This window comes from Euprymna scolopes, chromosome 7 (assembly GCF_053919585.1).
Source record: "Euprymna scolopes isolate OS-2025 chromosome 7, ASM5391958v1, whole genome shotgun sequence".
NCBI classification, from domain to species: domain Eukaryota; kingdom Metazoa; phylum Mollusca; class Cephalopoda; order Sepiida; family Sepiolidae; genus Euprymna; species Euprymna scolopes.
In genome coordinates, this window is record NC_136488.1 from 110,388,985 (window position 1) to 110,414,088 (window position 25,104).

The 25,104-nt window shown below is 39.4% G+C and overlaps 1 protein-coding gene across 9 annotated transcripts in view; it reads right to left on the reverse strand.

The window, feature by feature from the left end:
• The window catches only part of LOC145279885 (ketohexokinase-like), a 376,201-nt gene that overhangs the window by 108,766 nt on the left and 242,331 nt on the right, over window positions 1-25,104 (reverse strand). For 7 of the 9 annotated variants that reach the window (XM_080131353.1, XM_080131351.1, XM_080131357.1 and 4 more), the window contains one exon: window positions 13,731-13,865. The exons of the other annotated variants lie outside the window; for them this stretch is intronic. In XM_080131353.1, coding sequence (XP_079987479.1) covers window positions 13,731-13,865 — 135 coding nt within the window. The remainder of the gene's footprint in view (window positions 1-13,730; window positions 13,866-25,104) is intronic. 9 annotated transcript variants of the gene reach the window in all.

Below are 25,104 nucleotides of genomic sequence, written 5' to 3' on the forward strand. Positions count from 1 at the left end.
TACAACAGAAATAATATAATAAATATATAAGTAAAATAAAATATTTCTCCGCTATCTTGAATCCAATTTTGTCTTCTATTTTGAAAAAGAGAGGTACCTTTCTCTCGAAATTAATCAAAGTTCCACACCACCCACGGACTTTACATACACTGGACATACCAGCAACTTGGTTATAAATAATTATACATTGAAATGAAGAATGATAGTCAAATAAAGGTTAGACACTCCTCTACTCAACTATACTCGTCTACATCTGTTTGTTTTTCTTTTTTACTTCATCTTTTCCGGTCTTCCTCCACATTGTTTTTGGCTTTAATATATATATATATATATATATATATATATATATATATATAGTGACCGAATTCTTAAATGGATTATGTATTTGAATGAAAATTGAAATATTTAATATAAGGCCAACGAGAAATGTATCGTTTTTTTGTTATTTTTATATTTTATCACCACGGAACATGATTTTTGAGAGAGAGAGCGAGAGAGAGAGAGAGAGAGAGAGTAAAGAAGAAAGAGGGGCAGTTAAGAAAATGTATAGGAGAAAGAGAGAGGGAGTATAGAAGAAAGACGTGGAGGTGAGAAACAGATAGCGGATGAATCAACTAGTGAGATGCTCAGAAACACACTTTATGACCCCTGCTAGTTGCTAAGCAACAAAGAAAGAAAAGAGAGGGATAAGAAATGTATACAGAGGAGAGAGAGAGAAAGAGAAAAGAGGAAAAGAAACAATTTTGGTACAGAGCGGGCGTGGAAAAATTCCCACCCCAGCGACAGAAGAGATAGAAGATGTCAACCCACACCCCATCAACAAAGAAAGAAAACAAATAATGCCTGGGAAAACACCATACCCGCAGTGAAAGGAGGTGACATCGGCAGCGACAAACGGCCAACTTTGCAAATATGTATTTTAATCCGCCCGAAACAAAATGAAAGAAAACCGCTTGAAACAAAAGAAAAGGAGAAAAAAAAAAATCAGTAAGTCGCCCTCATGAATACCTCTCTTGTATATTAAGACAATTGGTCCATTTTGCCATTATTCTGTTTTGTTTTTGTATTTTCTTGTTTTGATATATTTCTCATTGGCATTTTCAGATAGTAGATAAAAAGCCCTTCCCCATCTTTATAATTTTTTTTTAATTTTTTATTTTTAATTAATTTCATCTCCTCCTTCCTACCATAGTTTATTGTTTTGTAATAAAATTTAACTTTGAAAGTGTGTGTCGCGTTTTCATTATTTTCATACACTGCATATTTCCGGTTTTGAAAGAGTCTCCCCCTACTTGCTATTTCAACAAGCAAGATGTACCGAATCCAGGGCGCAGTGGTATTTTATGTATGTCTTTTATTATTTTTTTTTCCATTACTCAAAAAAGTGCTTTTATTATTTTTTTTCGAATTCGGAATAATGATGATGATGATGATGATGATTATTATCATCATCATCATCATCAATAATAATAATAATAATAAATATATATATATATATATATATATATATAATGTGTGTGTGTGTGTGTGTGTGTGTGTGTGTAACCACTACAGGGCGGCTCAGATGCATGCAACTGGTGCCGATCTCTGTGGCATTATCTGTGTTCTCGTCTAGGGGTCATATCTTTGCCCCTACCTGTTTTGTCTTTTACTTCGTAAATGACACCCAAAAGCACCACCTTCTCCGTGCTCGGACAGTCAATAACAGGAATTCCAACAAGTTCTCAGATTAATTTAGGTGTGTCAGAAATTTTGTGAAAAACAGTGAATAATTCCACCCCGTCTTTCCAAGCTTATAACTCCTCGAAAAATTTAATTCAAACCCTAATTTTTTTTCAATTAAAGAAGCAAGGACCAAGGTTTCATTAAAAAAACAAAAAAGCAAAAAACGTGTTTTTTTTTTTTAAAAAAGGTTTTAAACTTCGAACTTTACAGGTAAATTTCTAAAAAACACTACTTTTTTTGTTTTAAATTTGAATATATTATTTATTGACCTTTTCTCTTCAATTTGTGATATATAACACTTTGGTGAGTAAATTAATTATTTACTTTTTAATAGACATTTCAAAATCGGAGGCGTGAATTATTCGCCCCCCCTGTCTTTCCAAGCTTATAACTACTCGAAAAATGTAATTCAAGCCCTAATTTTTTTTTTCAATTAAATGGAGCAAGGACCAAGGTTTCATTTAAAAAAAAAATAAAAGAAAAAACAAACAACGTGGGTTAAAAAAAAAAAAGGTTTTAAACTTCGAACTTTGCAGGTAAATTTCTAAAAAACACTACTTTTTTTGTTTTAAATTTGAATATATTATTTATTCTCTTCAATTTGTGATATATAAAACCTTGGTGAGTAAATTAATTATTTACTTTTTAATAGACACTTGAAAATGGGGAGGGGCGTGAATTAAAAAAAAAAAACGTTTGCCTAAAATATTATATTCAGTTTATTGGAAAGAGCATAAAATTTCACATTGACCCTGAAAATATCGTAAAAATAGAATCAATAGAAAAATTTTGATAGATTTTTAAAGTTTAAAATTGAAAAATATTGAGTTCGTAAAATTCATTACTGTTTAAAAAAAATATTTCTATTACTTTTAAAACAACTTTAATAGTTTATTTTGGAAGTATAATCCATAAAGAAAATAAACAACCCACTTTTAAAAGAGAAATTACGAGATCTTTATATTTTATTCGCAGTTTCGTGTTAGGGGTGTCAAAAATTCCTACAAAAATTTTGATACACCTAGATTAGAGAGAGAGAGAGAGAGAGAGAGAGAGAGAGAGAGAGAGAGAGAGAGAGAGGGAGAGAGAGAGAGAGAGGGAGAGAGAGATACGAAGAAAGAAAAAAAAACAGTAAAAAAAACAACAACCAAAAATTACAACCTGCTAGCCCCACACTCTTAAAATAAGAAGGAAATAAACGAGAATGGTGAAAAACCACAAAAAAATGATTGTTCACTCGAGAGTCCAAACGTCTTTCATATAGATGTCAAAAAAACAAAACAAAAAAAAAAAAAACAATTGTTTTTCCTCTTGTCCTTTTTTTTTTTTTTTTTTGTATGTGGATTCTAGATCAGGTGACAAGGAGAAGTGACAATTTAATCAGGGACACCGCATACAATGAAAATGTCTTTCAGTTCACTACCAAAATGATGAGGGCTCTTACACCCCTTACATTTACGTGTCATTCTCCCCGTCCTTCTATTCTGTTTTTTTTTTTTTATTATTATTTCCTGATAATTTTCAGCTTAACAGCAGGTTTTACTGTTCCGCCTGCCGGCCTGGACAGTTCGTCTGTAGGTGGCGTTCCCACCTGGATTTTGGCCCCCTCTATTGGAGACTGCAGCTCTTGTACTTGTACTGACCAAAGATTTAGGCCACAAAAGCAAAATTAATACTACCATTCCCTTTTGCATTATATTAAATCTTCCTTTCCCTACAGTGAAAAAGAAACAATTCTGATTCTTTGGCCTTCCTCTCGCCGGGTGGTCCTGCTTGCTGACTCGTCCCCCACCGCCTGCTATCGTCCAGAGAGACGAGGGTAGGTGTGGGTGTCCTTTTTAACTACTACAGTCAGAGAGTTCATGCGACTAAGTCCAGTACGCACGCATTTATAAAAACTGCTACATAATGTATCTTACCAATGCTTCGCAGTGTTAACTTAAAAATAAAATAATCATTCAAGTTAGTATTTGTGTTGTGCCTTATTCATATGAGATAACAGCAACTATTTACATACTCTATCTTGATCTAGACATGGTGCACTTATTGGTACCCTTTCTTCACCCATGTGCTCTCTTGTTTGTGTCCTAGCTTTACCCCACCTCCTGCATCTTACCCATACCAATCGTACTATTATCCCCACCGCCATTAGGATTACAATAACGGACGCAGGCTATTGCAGTGCACTGACCATCCCCCTACCCATGCCTAAGTTTTCCTTGCCCACATTATCCAGTTGGGATATTAATCACTCGAAGCTGATCCTTTCTACCAGTTTCAATAACTCTGGCATTTTCTGCAACGTAATGTTAGAAAATTTCTTCACCATAGGTTCCCATATCCGAGTCCACTTACTGTCGTTAGTTCCAATTAAGTCAAGAAAAGAGTCTCTAATTTCGAATTTTTCCCCGGCCTGATAATAGGGAGGCAGGGAGATCGACAGCCCAAAGGCTGCACACCTCATCAGTAGTCCCACAATGGTCAACGGGGGCACAACTCGTATAGTTACGATGGCCCTGCCCTCACAGGCCCTAGATAGCTTGATTTTCTCTTGGGTGGCTATGGCCCAGATCCCATCAGACACAGCCACTGCAGATAGCAACACGACGTTGGTCAATATTTCTGCTCAACAACTTCTCCCCACTCCTTTCGTTCGGGTCATATTTAGGGTCACGAATTCTGCCTCCACCCTATATTTAGCTACTGCCTGTTTGATCCACTCGAGGGTTGGGTATAAGCAGAATGATTACCTAGTATATCTCAAACGCGCTATCATGGTCCAGCAACAGAATGGACACCAGGACTACTAATCTTTTTCCTTCCAATAGAGTGACGCACCCCAGCACACTGTAATATCTCCACAGCTGCTCAATGGGGTCTGCAGGCAATTTTAAATTATGCGATAGTTCAGCTTGTATTTTCAACAACACTTCCCTTAACCTCCCCGAGCCACTATGCTGGGCGACAGGTGTCCTAACGACAGCATATCTAACTGCGCCCGTATGTGTTCCAGGACCAATACTAATGATTCTCCCATCTGATGCACTCTGCCTGTCACAGCCAATAACTGAAAATATGTTTGGACGAACCCATCTAGTTCCTGCAGTTCCTTCGCAACGATGTCGGTTAGGTTGGTCACTTCTTCCCTGAATAACTGCACCCGGGAAAATAACTCTTTCAAACTAGCCCTGTTAGTGGCCATCTCCGCCCTAGTGACATTTAGCACAGACACACTCTCTCTCGCTACATGTGCCAGTGTTCTCTGATCGCCCTCTAGCGTCGCTAGTTTTCTCCTAATAACCTTTATATCTCCCTCGGAGACCATCCCGAATAGTACACTGAGCGCCTTCCCAACTATTGGTAGCACCGCTCTCCTCCTGTTTGTAGCGACTCTATTCCTTTGAAGTAGGACCTCACCTCTCTTCATTGTTCTTCCATTAGGTGTGTCTCCCTTGTTAGGGAGGCCAGTAGTCGTACATACCCTTGATTACGTGCGTACTTCTGGACCATTTGGGCTTCAAGGTTCATTAATTGGGATATCTCCCCTCTCAACTGCTGCACCAACAATAAGTCTATCACCAAGGAGATCAACCACTTGGACCTCGTGATTACCACCGCGCTACTCTTCTTAAATATGGTGTTCTCGCTGTGCTCTCATGCTACCACCAGGACAAGCACTGACAGTACAACCAGGGCGCCCTTCCCATCCATACCAAGACAGAGGAGAAATTGGTCTTAGTTGTCCTTCCTTAACCTTCTTTTTTTTTCTGCTGTGGAGATATCTCATCCTTAGTTATCTCCTCGCCTGCTCAACCCAACCACATCTCACCGGACTAACTTAGCTTCCTAATCGTGGGTGCAACTCTGCCCCACTGCAACATCACCACCGCCTGCTCAGGCTGCCACACCCCTCCTTGGTGGATTGCCCTAATCAAATCCGTTCCCATCCACACTGCAACGACCGAAATCAGCGAAATGAAAACGGAGTAAATGTGGTACTCTGGTGGCTACAAGAACCTGAACCGAGCATGTCGTGGTCCAGTCGCATCTCTACAGTGATTCACCTATCTCCAAGTGCTTCGAGGACAGTCTACCTAATTGTTACGAAGTCAAAATCCAAATTGCCATCAGTACCATCAGTTTCGAATCTGACTGATGTGCTGAAAAACGTCCACGTCAATAGCTACCTTCCCGCGGAGCGATCGATAAGAAAAAGGTAAAATTGAGAACAAAATGTCTCTATTTCTTTTGTATATGCCTTATAAAAATCGGTACAACACCGGTACCGTCAGTTTCGACTTTCTCTCGTTTTCCTGCCATAAATGATAGCACCATTGGGCCGACAGTTCCCCTTCCTGGAGGATCGATGAAATTTGTATTTCCTTTCCCACGTTTATTCACCATCCCTTTTTTAACAACATTTGTAGGCTATTTAATCGGTAGCTTAAATGCTTCCTACTGCCTTCAAGCGATTCAATTACTTAAGCCTCCTCCCAAAAGCAAAAGTGCAGATAACATCAAGTTGCTTCCTTGATAGCTACTTCCACATAATTTATTTATTTCATTTTTCTCTCAATTGGGAAAACTTCAGGCCAAACCTTTCCTATTTGACAGTTTAAACACCTCAACGCTACTCTCAAATTAATACGTTTGGTTAAATCGCCTCTTTCTACAACAGTTTCCGGCCAAATCAGTTTTAATCCTTCCAAGACACTTTCTCATGCTAAATTAATCTCCCTGTTTGCTAATTTAAATGCTGGGAAAATACTTCTAAATTACTTACTGCTCTTCTCTGTTATTCAAGGCAGCCTTTTTTTTTTTAGAGCTCCCAGTTTTAGTCCTTAGCAACCTCCAAAGGTTGGTCTGCGACACAATCTGCCAACAGTGTGCCCTCCATGCACCCACAGAGAAAGCAATTGCACCACATTTCAACCAGAGATGTTGCTCCAAACTCCAGTCTCCATCCTACCCATACCCCCACTAATCCTTGGTGAAAGGATGTCACGCTACTCTTGGGACGGGGAGTCTCTTGCTTCCCTCAATGGCAGCCTCGGTTCACTTCTCCTCATTTGTTGGAGACAGGAGATAGATACTCCTCCTCCCATTTGCTCGACTCCTCAGCTGACTTTGCAGTCGAATGCAGTTCAACTCTCTTTTCTTCAAGGGTTGCGGCTACTCTTCGTGATCTCCTATAGCTGGCGGAGCGGAACTTACATCCTGCATTTTCCCGTTCCAACTTCCTACTCATCTCTATATTTCTAGACTCTACAGGGGTCGTTTCTTCTGTCTTAAACAGTCGCTCAGTGTCGTCCCTATATTCGTCCAGAACTCTGTCCTCATCTCACGTCTGTCTGTCCCCGGGATCTTTCATCTGGACCTGATCACCCTGTCTTAACTGTCTAGTAAACGCTACCTTTTTTCTCTTCTTGATCTTCCTGGTCCTATTCGTCCTATCGACCATTACATTAGGGACCATCTCCGACTCTCAAACCACTGGATCTGTAAGGGTTACTCCCTTCTTATTAACATTATATCTTGTTACCAGGTCGATTTGGGACAATTTCCCTTCCTGTTCTTTGATGCTATTCACCTTGCCCATACAGGATATGACTGTCCTTGAGGGAAGCTTTATGTCGCCCTCAGCCCTGGCAAGAAGAGATACACGCTCTCAGTCCCCTAGTGGTATCTCCACCCCTCTCACTGTTAGCATATCCGGATTAAGACTCAGTGTGGCTCCCCTCGCCTGGAGCAAATCTTCTCCCAGAATCATTTCGCTATACAGCCCGGGTACTACATACAAGGGAAAATTCTCTTTTTCTCCGGCCACTCGCACAGGTAACCATACCTTCCCGACCACCGACATGCGGTTACCATCGGCCTGACTGACCTCCAGATCCAACGGGTGCAGCTTTCTCCTCCCTGCTACCGTCCAACAGACTTCCGCGTCTATCAAGGATATTTGTGCTCCGGTGTCAACCAGATCCTTCACCTGTGTGGCTCCTATCGTCACATTACAGGTGAGTTCTCCCTCTTTGGTGAGCGGAGGGAACACCTGGGCTCTCCTCATCTTCCGTTTCAGAGTTCTCTCCTGGTACCCCGCTCCCGTGAGCATCACAATTTGTGACAGTGGTTTCTTTCCAACCCTACCTGTCTGCCCTACCTCTCTTTTTCTACAGGTTCGCCGAGGGCGGGGGGTTGAGGTTTGGTTCTGATTCCTTCTCCTCTGAGTATCTTTTGCCCTCGAGCGGCTTTTCCTCCGGTCAGGATAGTCCCTCCTAATATGTCCAATGTCTCCACACCGCCAGCACTTGTGGGACTGGTAGTTGTGGGAGAAGTAGTCACTTTTGCCATTCCTCTGACACGCGCTCAGTTTGGTCTTTACGATGCCCACTCTGACTCTTCCCTTCTGCCAGGGTGTTTTCTCATAGACAGTGGGGCACACACTTGACTGATGTCCCTCACCCTTGGAGGTCCAGCATATAAGTCTATCCTTGCCTTGGATGGGCTCACAAGACCTATATCGAGGGTCCCCTGTCCCTTCTCTGGGTTCCGTTTTCATTCCCCAATACCCCATGCCTCTGGCCCTCGACCTATTCTCTGGACACATTCTGCCTTCCGCCTCTTCGCTTCCACCTCGCCTCCCCCCTCATTATTCGTGCTTGCAACCAAGCATGGTTTTTTGCCACTCCGCGTGCTTCTGTTAGGGTGTCCGGGCAACACTTCAGCACCTCCATCTTGGCCGTCTCATCTCGCAATGCATCCACCATAGCGTTGATTAACATTGCCTGCGTGGTGACCATGTTAGGGTGCTCCGTGACCAGATATGTGAGAATTGCCAGTTCCTGCATGCGGTTGACCAGCTCAACTGAGCAAAGCATAAAAAGGGGACCAAAAAGTGACTTACCCTGTCTCTTGCTGTTTGCTCCTTCTGCTGTATTCTGCTGGCCCAGACCTTATAGTCGATTGACTAAAGTCCGTGGTCTGGCTATGCATTCAGAGTCTCTTAAAAAAATAGGAATGGTGTACTTTTATTCCGTTCATTTTCTTTTTTTCAATTTTATTTATTTTTTTTCCTTTCCTCACAGATTTTTGTGTTTTCAAGAGAAAAGAAAAATTTATCATTTGCATGTCTCTTAACAAAACGAGGTCTTCTGGATCGTCGGCACAAAAATGTAACCACTACAGGGCGGCTCAGATGCACAAGCTTGGGTGGGAGATACAACCGGTGCCGATCTCTGTGGCATTACCTGTGTTCTCGTCTCTGTCGCCATGGTCTGCTCACTGTTTCCAGCTTTGAATCAACTTCCAAACTGTCAACTGAGCCGATCTGAAAGATAGACTGCACTCAACAACGGCGTTTTCAAACAAAGAAAAGAAGTCAACGCTTAACTGGCTTTTCTTAATATAGAATAATTATTGCTTTCAACTTCACAAATAGCATATACTACAGGGGCTCGCGGTTTTTAACAAAGTACTTCACTTTTCTATCGTCAGTATACGGGGAAGAAAAAGTTCATAGAGGCGCATGTATCAGAAAAGTGGGAGCCATTAAGACATGTGGCAAAGTGTGTGTGTTCCGATCTTTACTTCACATTTTATCAATATCGGTTGGTTGCAACCCCTCTTCTCCTAATACGCCCATGAGTGATGGTCAAACAATCAGCATTTAGGGGGTTCAGTAATGTCTTGCTGAACTCTGAACGCCCAGTTGCAGAAGCAAAAAAAAGAAAATGATAAAAAAGAATGACCTTTACAATTATTGAAGAAAAAAGACAAAAAAGGTTTTCAGTTTTACCCCCCCCCCCCGTCACTTACCACTCCCCCTCCCCAATGATCCCAGACTAAATTACCATGTCAATAAAGGGAAAAAATGTCAACATGCCAGGAAGGGTGGGTTGTCACGGTCAATTACCACTCAACCGGTCCTCTTGACCTGTTTCTGTGGTGGTCTTCTACCAGCAGATAATTATTATTTTGGTCATGCCCAAACACCAGGCCCCATGGATTGGCGACTTTTATAGCCTTGCTGTCAGTTGTACTGTTCTTTGCTCAGCCACTTGATGGCAGTTAACCCTTGGTGGTCTGTCGATAACATAAGTGTCTGGCTGTCCTGCTTAGGAATTATTTTTATGACTTTCATTCTGGCTTGGATATTTTTTAGCTATCCATTCTTGTGTGTGTGTGTGTGGGGGATCATTTTGATTATCTATTAAGAGAACAGATTTATTCTTTTCATCATCATCTCCATCATCATTAGAATCCAACCATGCAAATTCTCCTGAATTCGTGTCAATGGGACCACCCAGACAACAGGCTGTTTCTTAATCCATTAGCAAGGTCCCACTGGCATTGTCCAGGGGGGGGGGGCATCGGGTCACATCTCTATATATATATATTATTTTTATATTAATTTTATGTGAGTAAATGAAGTAGTTATATATATATATATATATATATATATATATATATATATATATATATATAGACAAATTTGTAGTATTCTAAATTATACTGGGTTAATATAATTCAGTAATTGTTAATATACCAATAAATTTAAGTCAAAAAGGAGAGATGACTTAAAACGTAATCAACAAAATTATCATATTTCATAATTGAGCATCCATATACTGTTTTAACAAATACCAAGACTTCAAGAAATGAGTTGATAGCAACAAAAAGTGTATTTCATTGTTAGTTACAATTGTTTCAAGACAGTTTCGACAAATTCAAACAATATGTAGTTTGAAAATTTTCACAAGAACAGCCTTTCTTCAGACTTATTAAAAAAAAAACACTTTAACAATGAAACATTAAGGAAAAGAAGCATTTCCTTTATGAGGAAAAGAAAACAAGCGGGAACACTTTACCTCTGTCGCATCTTTGCAAAGTATTTTTTAAAGATTTATATATCTACTTATTTTCATATCTTTATTAAAAAAAATTCTTAGATCGGGATACCATGGTAAAATAGAATATAAGAGGAGTGCAAACGGTAAGAGTAACAAACCTAACTGCATAATATCGTACAACATGGCAATGAGAGCAAGAAAGAAACTGAAGATTAATAAAGGTTACATTAATAAGGATAAAAGGGATGCAAACACTGAGAGTAATGTTAGTAGTGAAACAGGTAATCATGAGGCGGCTAATATTAATAAGAGAAAAAGACGCAAGAAACGGGTTTGGTTTAATCCGCTGTTTAGCGTGTATATCCATATACCTAGGGAATTTTACAGAATAGTTGATAAAAATTTCTCACCTGAGAATAGATTAAGAAAAATAATTAACAGGAACTCGGTAAAACTATCTTTCTCCATCTCAGCCAACTTAGCTAACACTATGATAAGCTCTAATAACAGGAAAATAAGCAGAATAATTAATGATAATGAGTCAGCATCGGATGAACGTGTCTTAGAGAGAAATTATAACTGCAGAATACCTGGCAACTTTCTGTTGGATGGTAAATGCTTAACCTAAGAAATAGTGTACAAATGTGAGATTAAGACTGATAATACTAAGAAGGTATAAGTTGAGGCCACGGAATGTGCGTTTAAGGAAAGATATAGAAACCATATTGTATCCTTCAAAAATGAACCAGAGATGGAAACTAATAGAGAAGGTATTAATGAAGGAGGGATGGTACAAGAATTATAATTAGAAATAAAAAGAGGAATACAACTGCATTAGGTGACCTGAGAAATCAAAAAGGTGCAATCTGTGTTTATTGGAAGCCTTCTACATAATCAATTCTAAAGAAGAAATATTAAATAAAAGGCTAGATGCTATACAGGGATGTCTTCACAGGAATAGATTTTTGCTATCACGTCTTAAATGTAGCTAAGATAAAATAAAAATTTAAAAAATAAAAAATAAGAGAGAAAAAAAAACATTCTGGGAAAAATAAAGGTTCTTAGGTGCAAAGCCAAAGTTTACATAGCGTTAAATAGCTAAGAATGATGTAAATTAGTTGTAATGATGGATTCAAATCTAGCAAGAAAATCTGGATTCCAACATTCTACATTATAAACATTTTTTAGAAATAAAGACCATGGATTACTAGATAAGAAATTTTGATTTATAATAAGGATTAACAAGGATTAGCAATACTGTCTCGAAACTGGTAACACTTTTTTAATCATAGTGATGGCAAAGTGGTTGATACCGTTTCCAAATAAATAAAATAGTTTAACAAATAATTAGCGAAAAAAAAAAAAATTAGTAATTAAGGAATGGGGATTAATTGATACTGTTTTTGGACCAGTAAAACTTGAAAAATTATAGCTTTTAGATATTAATCTTTTTATAGCCGTTTTAATCCAAAACACCAAGGTTTAACCCCCACTTTCATTGAAGTAAAACGTACATGGAGCTAAAGATTAGTTTTACTACTAGAATACTTATTAATGGGACATGTATTACTATCGAATAAGTATTTTAGAACTTAATTCCTGAAGTGTTATTTTGCATTGAAGCCATGCATAACCTCAGCAAATTATGGTTTGTTGGCAAACGTAGGTTAATTTATGGTAATAAAATTAGTATCATGGTTAAGATATGCTTTTTAAAACTTATATTTTGAATAAATTAGCATAGTTCTAATTGGATCCGTTGAATTAATAAATAAATCATAAATGAATATCAGGAATTTACCAAACTAGATACACCGAACAGCCCTGATTATTTCCCCTTTATCGTTAGGAATCCAAACATAGATTCCATGAGCAAAGCTTCTTTCTTAGAACTGTACACCAGTGGAACTCTCTGCCGCTTGCCTGTTTCCCACCTGACTACAACTTGGATGTCTTCAAGTCCAACATGAACAAACTCCTGACAAACCGCCCCCTTAAGTAAGACACTCTATCAAAACCCCCAATACTAATGATTACTATCTCATTGATTACTGCACACGCAGTAACCCTTATCCCTGAGTGGCCTTCGGGCCTTGATAAGTGGTGACCCCCATGTAAAAAAAAAAAAAAAAAAAAGGAATAATTATTAGAATTTTGGTATCTTATAACTTCAATTAATTTTTTTAAATTCTGGCCTTACAGAATTATCTCCCTTCTACTTCTAAACTATCCAATAATCATAAATCTTGACAGGAGAGGACGAATAAAATATATTTCCTTATTGAATAAGTTTTAAACTTGAAATCGCATAAATAAGCATGTAGATAATTTTGTAAATAAACAGAGCAAATTTCCGATATGAAACATGTGGTTTTTTAACGATTTAACCTAGTTAAGGAGTCGGGTTTAAAAAATAATAAAATTAAAAGAAGAAATGGGAAAAATTTTTTAAATTAAAAAATAGTTTTAAAAAATAAGTGTAGTAGCAGGACAAGTCCAAAAAGACACAGGTTTGGCTTCAGAAGGAGTGCTACAACTTTGTATCCTTCTCTCACTAACCTCCTCCTTCTTCGACTGCTGGACTACTTCGTTTGGTCATACATTGAGAACATCACCAAAGTCAGCCTGATCACTACCATCTGGAAATAGGAGCATCTCTTTTCCACAAGCGCTGCCGGGTGCTTGGCAAATGTGGAAAAGGCATGTTCCCAGTTCCGGACCCGTATCAAGGCAGATTGAAGGTGACTACATTTAATAGATGTCAGCTCCACTACATAATCAAGTTACCTGATTGAATTTTTTGATAAAAGTTTTAAAATAAAGCGATAGTGTGTTATTTTCTTAAGGGTGACACTTTTATCCTTTCATCCTGTATATATTCATATATACACGCATATACACACACATAATTTTCTAAAGTGCAAAGTCCTCATTTTGTGTTAGTATCCATTGTTTCCTGTTATAAAATTATGACGTCATCCAATGTGTTCAAACAAACATGCAAGCAAAATCCATAGAATTTGATAGACAAATATCATAAATATTGATTTAAACGAATAATTTCAGAATAAGGAATAAAATGAGAGGGGGATAAAGAGCAGTAAGAGAAAAATGTATGGAAAACAGAACGGATAAAGAAGGACAGAATTTTCTTACTTTTCAGAATGAAGAATCGTCCGAGAGCCATTCTGTGAGTTGATCATTACAATTGATAACGGTGTTTGATGATTTTCATAAAATACACAGTTATTAATGGCAATATTGTATTTGGAAAAATCTTCAAGAAGAAATCTAAAAAAAAGAGAAAAGAAAAGAAAAAAAAAAACTGAACAGATTGCAGAACAAATAAATGTGTATTTTTTTTTTCTTTTAAGGAGTCACCACTTATCAAGGCCCAGAGGCCACTCGAAGATAAGGGTTGATGAGTGTACAGTGGTTAAAGGGAATATGTCATAGTTATCTTTAGTAGTGAAAATTTGCTAAATTAGATTACATAAGGGGGCGGTTCATCAAGAATTTGTTCACATTGGACTTGAAGACAACCATAGTGTAAAGCAGAAAAACGGAACAGAGTTCCACTGGCGTGCATTTCTAAGAAAGAAACTTAGTTCATGGAATCTACATTTAGGTTTAAGCACAAATAAAGAGTGAGGGAAATTATTGATAGTGGTCTCAGTTAGACGAGTGTTTTTCATGAAAGTCAGGACAGGGGGACAATAGTTTGGAGCTCAGATAAGCACTTGCCATGAAAATAATGATAAAGCAGACAGGCTTGTAAGTCTCTTCTGTGGGAAAGAGGTTGTAGGGAAGAGAAAAGGGCAGGGCATCCTCTATGAGGCTACAAAGTCTATTTTGAACTCTGTCAAGGCAGGATAAGCTCCTTTTAGCAGCTCCTGCCCAGATGTGGCAACAGTACTCTATCCTTGGACATACTTGGCTCTTATACAAGTAGAGACAATTCTCTTCATCAGCAGTGAGATATCTATCGGAACGGTAGAACAATCCTGTCATTTTTCCAGCAGCCTTGGCAACGGATTTGATGTACATGTTCTATCTCAGATGAGGAGTAAAGATCTGAAGCAGAAGATTTAATTAGTTCGGTCATGTGCCAAGAATGTCTTCAGAAGATTCAAGGAAATTAGTTTTAATGGAGAGAGGTCATCCACAAAAGGTGGAGAGACCTATAAAGAATTAGAAACAGTTAGTGGTTGAAGACCTGGAACAATTGAGATTGATGGATCAAGAAACGAGTGATATGTTGTGGAGACAACAAATGAAGAGAAAAATAACTTCCAAAGAAGATATAGTGAAAAAAAGGTGTGGTCAAGCTCTTTTGAGTTTTGTCTGCAGAGTCGAACAGATATATTTAAAAGGCTTTCTCTCCTCTCCACTATAGGGATAGGTGAGGCTTGGAGCCAGCTTGTGTCCTCTGCTATGGACCCAATAGGGTCTCGCACTTCGTCGTCCCATCCATTTGTCATCAAAACAAACGTGGCAACGCGTAACCAGCCACACACCTGGAAATGACCAGTCAGTTTCCTGCACACTAAAAATATAATTCAGCGAGTAAGTCTATCAGGCACTGCTAGTAGTGTAAGCCATGTTTAGTTTCAGAAACGTTTTAGATGGTTCGTTGTTCTAAACAAGTCTTGAGAGGTGACTTGTTTGCAGTAGACAGAACAGTTTCCGATGGTTCGTTGTTCTAAACAAGTCCTGAGAGGTGACTTGTTTGCAGTAGACAGTTCCACAGAGCAAAATATTCTTACCGTGTCGAGACGGAAAAAAACATGTGAAATTGCCCAGAAAAGGTTTATTATTTATGAAGCAATTCTGGTTTCTGATTGGTTGGTAGCAGAACGTGAATTAATTCGATTCGTCCGTTCCTAGCAGCATCGTTTATAAATAGAATCGTCCGACTGTGTGGGATCATACCCTCATCACTGCGTTTGTCTGTGAGGTATGTTATTTTCTCTGTGCTCCTGTTATTATTGTTGTTGTTTTTTGTTATTGCTACTGTTGTTGTTTTTATTGCTGTTGTTGTTATCCAATCGGACTTCTTTTTGGACTATTGCCTGTTTTTCTTAACAGCTCAGCTATGGCTGCCGCTGCTAGCCAGATGCCTGAGGACTCCACAAAGTCAACTGTGAACACGGAAGAGGCTGCTCCAAACAATTGGAGTAAGCAGCCGAAAATTGAGATTAATGTTGATGAGTTCATCGAAAAAGCCAAACAATGTCTCCATTTGGTAATGGAGAAGGGCCTAATTGTAGACCTGCAAAAATTGGGAGGAAATACGGAAGCGTTCCTTAACCTTTTTTGTTGTAGACAAAAAAACCCGAAAAGTTATTAGAGCTTCAGCTGACATTATTAATACGCTCTTAGCTACCATTGGGTACAGACCGGTAAGACTAATCAAATGTAAAGGCTACAACACCTGGAGCGCCCTTTTTAACTCGGCCCAAGACTGCATCACAATTTCGCAGCAAGAAATTATCACGTCAAACTACATTCTGAGATCGGAATATATGGGCAAATGTCGGACAACAGTGTCCATATTTCATGTCCCGCATTATGTAAATGGTGAATACTTAGGCGCCTTCCTACTAAAATATGACGAAATAGTATCTGTATCCTGTGATGAATTCAATGGGACTTGGTCATTAGACATTCTTTTAGATAAAGAAAACCTTGCCAACATCCCCTCTTTTTTGGAAGTTGGCGAGGAGAAAATACTAATCATTGTAGCAGGAAGGCGCCCAACATGTTAGCGCTGCGGAGAAATAGGCCACTAAACTTCAGAATGCCAACTCAAAAGGCCTACTCCTAACCCCAAGACCAGAGTGGGACAGCATTTGGGGGTCAACATTGACACAAAGGATCCCCTCTCCCTTCCGGAAGAACAACCTAAAGAACGAGAACCCTGGCAGATACTAATTGGCAAAAAAACTCCTGGTCAACTATCACTGGAACAAAGCAAGGAGGAAGCCATGCTTAAAAAAGACCCTGGCAGAGACAAGTATGTTGAAATTGTTAACCTGAAAAAAAGACTTGATGCTCAAAAAAACCCCAAATCTCCCCTCAAATCTCAGGCCCCTTCACCTAAATTGGACTTTAAAACAAACCTCAACCCTATCACGAAATCTCCCATAAAAGTCAAAACCAGCTCACCTTCTATAATGGCTCCTCCTATTTCATCTTCTCCTACTGCCAAAATGCCCAAACTTATCCCTCTCAGTCCCATTAAGTCTTTCACTCATGTTTCCCCTATTTCTTCCACATCAGCCACCCCTCATTCCACCCCTCCCGCATCCCCCGCAAGACACCTCTCCCCTGCTCCTACTCCCATGGATACGGAAAGGAGCCCCTCCCTGGAGAGAAAAAGGATACATTACCTACCTGGTAGGGATATTTGTAAACTTAGCGACCCCCAAATTAACAACTCCATTTACTTCAAGGGGGTCGACTTAACAAAATTAAGAGACTTCAGGGAGGTGGCAGGTAAGCCCATTGATGACCCCCTTAATTTTCCTCAAGCAAAAAGAGTGCTTATTGTCATACGGAAAAAGGAGGAGGCAAAAGACCTATGGGCAATGCTAGATGAAGCTAATAAAATGTTTAATCGAGCGTTGCCCTTAGCAATCTATAAAGACTCAGATATTAGAAACCTGCGGAAATGTTGTGTTGGGAGGGTCCCTGTCAAACTGCACCCTTCCTTCTATAGGATAGCCAAATTAACTTACCCTTCGCATGTCGGCGATATCTCTCGTGATGGACTCATCGACACTCAGATGGGTACTTATTCCCTCACAAGAGCCGTCGGCACGCTTACGACTGCGATGTTCGTTTCTGGTTCTCAACCCTAAGGCACAATCATGGATCTCAAGCTTGCTAGTGTGAATGTTTGAGGGGTGAGGGCCGACTCGCAAAAATGGTGCTTGAGTTTGGACCTGCAGCACCTCGGAGTGGATATTTGCTGTATGCAGGAAACCCATTTTATTCCTGGTGACCATTTACGTGCGCTGTCTAAGACCTTTAGCGTACTTCAATTCTCACTCCAGAGGAGTTTCCTGGCTAGTTAAAAGGTCTCTAGATGCGTCGTGTGATCGTGCTACATGGATCCAGAGGGAAGACTATGCGTTTTGGATCTTACCATAAAGGGCAGGGCATTTTTCCTTATTGGGGTTTATGTGCCCAATAGCCACGTTCAGCTGGCTGCCTTTTTTTGGCGAATCGAGCAGTTCATGGATACTTCTCGAACGGTTATCTTAGCGGGAGACTGGATCCCGAGTTAGATTGATTTGGGTTACCTTCTAGAGGAACTAACAGAGATCAGGATGCTGTTTTATTTCATGAGTTTGTGGATAAGTTTGATCTTATCGACAAATTCCGAAATGAAAAGCCCCGTGACTTAGTGTGGACTTGGACAGGTAGACGCGGCTCCGGTCTGGTACAGCTCTCGAGCTATATCGACCGGTTCTTAGTTAGGAAAGTCGATGTAGGAGTATTGAATTGTCCAAGTTTCCACAATATAGTTTACTCGGATCACAGAATTGTCCGTGTACGGGTAAACTTAGATAGACCTAAACCTAGATTAGCCGGTTACTGGAAGCTCAACACGTCGTTATTCGATGTCAAGGGCTTCCGGGAAGGGCTATTACTAACCATACAGCGGGAATTGATGGGGGCAATTATTGGGAATAACTGGTGGGTAAAAATTAAGGAAGCCATTAGGTCCTTTTCTGCCAACTTTAGCAAAAGACTCAACCTAGATTCTAGGGCAGTTAAAGCGACACTAGAGTCTAGATTAGATCGGGCCGTGGAGGAGGGGGATAGTGCTAGCATTAATGTAATTAAGGCCCAGCTTGCCTCCCTTACTGAAAAGGAGCACCAAGCTTTAGCGATTAGGGCTAGGTTAAAAAGAATGCCCCAGGAAGCAACAAACATGGCCGCTGAACTGCGTGCAGAGGAGCTGAGGCAAGCGGCCGATAGGCACATCGCTCGTGTCACATTGCCGGATGGGCATACCGTGACCACAAACCAGGGTGTGCTGGAGGCGTTTAGATCTCATTTCCAGGAGCTTTTTTTCATGGAACCCGGTCTGTCATTAGAACAGTTCAACACCTATTTTGCTGACTTTTCTCGTCTTTCGACGACCGTAGCGGCTAGGTGCAAAGGTGGCATAACGGAGGATGAAGTCATTGAAGCCTTAAAGCGGGTCGGCCTTAATAGGTCCCCGGGGATCGATGGTCTGCCCTATGAAGTGTATTTGAGGTTGTTGCACATCTTTGTCCCTTTGCTGACGGTTTTATTTAACTCATGGTTTAGAAACGGCTCAATCCCCAAGTACTTTACCATGGGTGTGATAAGGCTTCTTCATAAAAGCAAAGATGGTGGGTATGGGTTAGGTAATTTCAGGCCCTTAACGATGCTTAACGTGGAGTTAAAGATTTTGGCCAAGATTCTCGCAAATCGTCTGCAGCTTGTCCTGGCTTGTCTTATTAGCCCCGAGCAAACGTGTACCGTGAAGGGCAGGACAATCCAGGATAACTTGCACACGATACGCCTGATGATAGAAAAAGTCGACACTGAGGCCGCGCTGATCAATTTAGATCAGTCCAAAGCCTTCGATAGGGTTGACCATCGGTACTTGGGAGCTGTTTTGTCGGCGGCCGGTTTTGGCCCGCAATTTCGCTTGTGGGTTCATCTTCTCTATGCTAACCCTGCGGTGATGGTAGAAGTAAATGGGAAGAGGTCGAGACCCTTCAGTTTGTCACGATCAATTCGTCAAGGGTGCCCGTTATCACCCATGCTGTACGTGCTTGCGATAGAGCCATTTCTGTGCAGGCTAAGGGTGAATCTGGTCCTACGTGGAATCACTTTGCCAGGTGCAGATGCCCAGGTAAAGTACTCCGCCTATGCCGACGACGTAACTGTGCTTGTAATGAGCAGTGCTGAGATTAGTGTCGTCAGTGTAGAAATCAGATTATATGAAACGGTAACAGGGGCCAAAATTAACTGCGACAAGTCTTCGGGTTTGTGCATCGATGCCTGGAGGGGTATGCCTCTTCAGGGACCCTTTAGTTGGAGCGACGGGCCTTGCAAGATACTCGGCGTCTGGTTTGGTCCTGACCTCCAGCTGGAGAAAAATTGGTCGGAGGTTCTGAAAGCAGTCTGATCCGCAGCTGCGCTGTGGATCAGTAGAAACCTTTCATTAAAGGGGAGAGCGGAGGTGTGTAATACCCACATCTATCCAATCTTCATTTATCGTCTATCAGTGCTTCCAATCCCGTCAGATACACTGCTCTATCTGCAGAGGGCTCTTTTCAACTTTTTATGGCTTGGAAGGGCCCCTATGGTCTGTCGTGATGTCTGCTGCCTACATCCTTCTGAAGGCGGTCTAGGTATGCCAAACGTGGAGATTCAGCTCCACACACTACGGCTCTACTACCTAGATCGAATGTGCACACAGGATAGGGAAGACGAGAGAGGGGTGCATGAGTCCGAGAGGGAGGCACACAGGTTGCCCCGAGGTGAATGCCCCTTCTACCGTGAGTGCCGGCGCGCTCTGAAGTTCCTCTTAAGAGTTAAGGAAAGCCTCTCCAATGCTCTGCTGTTTCCCGAAAGGCATTATATCAGGTGCTAGTGAGGGGATCCGTAAGGGATGTTATTGGTGAGGAGCTCCTTTGACAAAGGGACAGCTCCGCTCAATCTGGCCTTGGTCGCCTGGGTCGGGATGCCTCATTAATGACGAGGCATCCTTGACCTGGCTGGTAATTCGGGATGCTCTCTGGGTCGGTAAGAGACTTCACTCAGCTGGCTTGGCGGTTTCGCCTATTTGCAAGCGGTGCGACGATGAAGTCGAGACTTTATGTCACGCCTTCGTCTATTGTCGCATCGTGGTGCCGCTGATTGAGTTTGTTACAGGTCTCATGGTCTGCATACTGAACATATCGTCATTAACTTTGGTTCCTATCAATGTATGTAGCAATTGGGCTCCGACAATGGATAGGATTAGAAAAGAATTGTGTTTGACCTTGCTAGCAGTAATGAGAGGTGTTATTTGGAACACACGTATGAGAGTGGTCTACGGATCTGAGGACTTCGCTCCCCTCGACCTTATACGAATCTTCTGTTATCATTTGAATAGTCGTATCAAGGCCGAGAGAGTTAGACTCTCTTCGTCAGACTTTGTTGAAAGGTGGGTGTCAGTTGCGCCTGTGTGTCGGGTGAGAGAAGCAAGTCTTGACTGGTTCTTGGATGTCCCTTAGGAAAAGAATTTTGAGTAACAAAAACGAACGTCAGCCATGACTCATTTAAAGTCCAGAGTAGGTCACGGCTTAGGCAAGATTAGGATCATTTTCTAGGCTCCTGTGTTCATAACCTAACTAGTGTGTGATAGAGATCATTAGGCCCTTTTTAAGTTTGTCCCGTTTTTTTGTTTTTTTTAGCCCCATTCCCTTCCCCAATTTAGGTGACAGATCGCTTGATTCGCCAGAGATGCGGGTCCCCTTTCGAAGTTTTCGTAAGAGGTGTTAAAATAAAGCGTTCAACCCGCATCACCTTTTCGACTGGCGAATCAGCGCACCTGCCACAGTTTAGCAACAGCGGGGTCTTTTGTTACTAACATTGTATATATTCCATTTTATCTTGTATCATAAAATTTTTATATCCCAAACCCACCTTTTTCTTATGGGTTTTAATTAGTTTATCATGGTATGATGTTCTTATGGTGAATGACGAAGGATGTATACGCTGATGGATGTATAGTATGAATGTGGTATTGTGGTGAAAGTAGAGTGAATGTAGGAACTAGTTAGGTTAGATTAGTTAGCTTTAGACAGAGAAGACCGCCCTTCCCCCTCCCCCATTTTCGGCCTTGTGCCAAATTTTTCTTAAAATATTTTTTATGTATTTTACGAGAATAAATATTTACCCCCATTACAAGTTCAAAATATTGCAGCATCCTCCCTATTTTTTATAATGGGGAAGTCCTTTGTGTTCGTTCTGCTCAAAAATAAATATAGTTTTTATATTCAATTATACATAACAAAAATTAGAAATCATTTGGATCTTAGAATTTTAGCATGTAAAAAGACGCCATTTTTAATTGTGTTCAAAAAAACAGATCTATGTGTACAGAGAAGAGAAATAAAAGAAATGGAAGGTATTTTTAGCTTAAAAAGGGGTGGATATGTGAAAAAGAAGCCATTTCTTAAATTTGATTATGCAGTTTTGTAAAAAAAAAGAAAAGAAAAGAAAAACGCTTACATATAAATAAATATACATAAAAATAAACATACATGCAGTATGTACCCGTTTTTTTGTTTTTTTTTGTTAATGAAAACAATGCAAAAAAGATAGGACATTTTTGAAAAATAAGAAAGAAAACTAATGTGCACACAAAAAATAAAAGTCAATAGTAATTTCTGCGCGCCTTAAAATAAGCATGCAAAAAGTATTTTGTCGAAAAGGAAAATTACAAAGAGTTTTTTTTTTAAAGTGACTTTTTTATTTTTTATTTCAGCAAAAGTATTAGTAGGTTAAAGTGTTAATACAAATAAAATGGATACAGTTTAATGTCTTGTTAGGGACTATTTTTTTTTTTTTTTTTGATATATAGAAATCTATATACATACAGGGCCATGAAAAAAAAGAAAAATTATTCAGTCGAATCCCCCAACAAGTTTTGAGAAAAAACGCTGAAACTTTATTCTTGTTGCGGGTTTCGTGAATACATCAGCGATATTTTGTTCTGATGATATGTAATTCAAAATAATGCATTCCTTTTTCACCTCGTTTTTTATGAAATGGTATTTTATATCTATATGCTTAGATCTTTGGTTGATTATCGTGTTCTGTGCTAAGACTATACTGGCTTGATTCACAATTAATTACTATGGGGCTTTTAGTTAATTCTGGCTCTAAAATAGTCTTTAGGATATTTTTAAGGTAGAGTGCTTCCTGGGTCGTGTGTGTGATTTCGATAAATTCTGCTTCACATGTAGAGAGAGATACAATCTGTTGCTTTTTAGATTTCCATGAAATAATAGGCCCATTTTCTGAGAGTCTGAAACAATATCCAGATATACTCTTGCGATCTTCGTCGTTTCCCCAGTCTGAATCCGAAAAATCTTCTAATTTTAGGGGATTTCTTGATTTTCTAAATACTAACTTCTGTTCTTTAGTTCCTTTTAAATAATGCAGGACTTGTTTAGCTCTGTTTAAATCCTTCATTGTCGGTCGTGATAATTTTTGTGACAGTTTTGTTACTGTATAGCATATGTTGGGCCTGGTTGCAGTCATTAAATATATAAGACTACCTATAATTTTGTGGTATTGTGTGTCATTTATTATTTCAGATTCTGTGTGTATATTTTTATTAATATCATTTTCGACCGGTGTAGAGCGTTTCTTGCACTCTCCCATTCCAAATTTTAATAGTATTTCGTCAATGTATCTCGATTGAGTCATCGTAATAAGTACTTTGCTTTGAGTAAATTCTATCCCCAAAAACCAGGATATTTTGCCAAGATCGGTCATTTTGAATCTTTTACTTAATTTGTTCTTAACATCGGTTAACATTATGTCACAATTTGATGCGATTAAAATATCCTCGACCCACAAAACCAAAATCAGTAGTTTATCATCTTTGTGTTGGGTATATAAGCAGGGGTCTACAGCGCATTGTCTAAATTGTTGTTTAATAATATAATCATGAAATACTGCATTCCAACACTGAGCACTTTGCTTTAGACCATATAATGACTTATTAAGTCGCCACACGCTATTTTTATTTTTCATTATAAATCCCTCTGGAGGGGTAATAGAAATTACACAGTCTATTGGGGCATTCAAATAAGCATTTTTTACGTCCATTTGATGGATGTTTAGGTCATATTGTTATGCGATTTGCAGTAAAATTCTGATTGTCGTTAGGTTTGTGGTCGGTGAAAACATAGAAAAATATTCTATACCGTAAATCTGAGAGTACCCTTTAGCAACAAATCTAGCTTTGTACTGTTCTACGCCTGATGCTGTAGTCTTTTTTGTAAAGACCCATCTTGTAGAAATAACATGTTTATCTTTTGAGAGAGGCACTACCGTATAGGTATCATTTTCGGTTAAAGCATCTATTTCTTTTTTCATGGCAATTTTCCATTCATCACAATATTCTGAATTAATTGCTTCATTAAAGCTTTTTGGCGCATTTTCCATTGAATAGCAATAGTCGATTTGATAATCTTTTATATTGTCGACCACAAAAAAATCTTGTCGCCTTCTATTTCTTTTGGGATATCTTTCGACTTCATCATCATCATCATCATCATCATCATAGACGCTCTTGTCTCCATCATTTTTATTGTCTTCGTTTGTTTTAATTATTTGAGGGAATATAATTTCATCTTCTTCATATGATGGGTTTTCGTCTGTAAAATTAAACGTGTCTGTTAATTTTACACATTGGATTCTTTTTATTTTATTTTTTTCTGGAAAAAATACTAAATTGGCTGGACTGTTTTTATCGTATCCAAGAAATATACCTCTGTCGGCTTTAATATTCAATTTACTCTTTTTATCTATATATGCGAAGCAAGTTGAACCAAATATATGCATTCTGCTTAAATTTGTTTTTTTACCACAGAAAGATTCATATGGAGTTTTAGATAGTATTTTGTTAAAATACCTGTTGCGTATATAGACTGCCGCCATAAGTGCATCCGTCCAGAGGTTTTTAGGGAGTTTTGATTCAATGAGTAGGCATTTTGCCATTTCAAAAAGTGTCCGCCACGCACGTTCAGCAGTCCCGTTTTGGTGTGGCGATCTAGAAGCTGATGTTTCATGCCTGATATGATGGTTAATTAATAAAAGTTCAAAGTCTTTATTGGTGAATTCCGTACCGTTGTCAGAGCGAATACACTTGACTTCACCATAGGGAGCCATGCCGGCTAGATATTTTTTAGTTGCTAGCAGGGTATCGGATTTGTTCTTTAAAAAGTAAACCATTATTAAACCTGAATGGTCATCTACAAAATTCAACACATATCTATAATGTTCTCTGGCTATCGGTTCCACGGGACCGTTCAAGTCACAATGCACCATTGATAGGATTTTTTTGGCCTTTTTGTCTGGTATCTTGCTTTGATAGTTTGTCATTTTCCCTTGCATACAGACGTCGTAGTTGAAGTTTTTTGATGTTTGTATTTTCATTCCATCAACTACAGTCAGCAACTTTTTGATATCAGGAATATTGCAGTGTCCAAGAATTTTATGCCATGTCTGTAGATCATGGCATGCGGTTTTTGATGGGACTATGCTATTTAAATAATATAGTCTTCCATTTTCTTTAATGTCGAATACAGTTCCATTCGGGTATACCAGTTTTCATTTATTGGGGCTAAAGTTTATATTTGCACCTTGTTTTGTGGCAGCTTGTACAGAAAATATATTTTGTTTAAATTTTGGGATTAGAAGAGTGTTTTCTAGAATACAGAAACATAGTTCACCTTTATTGTTCTTTAGCGAGATTTTT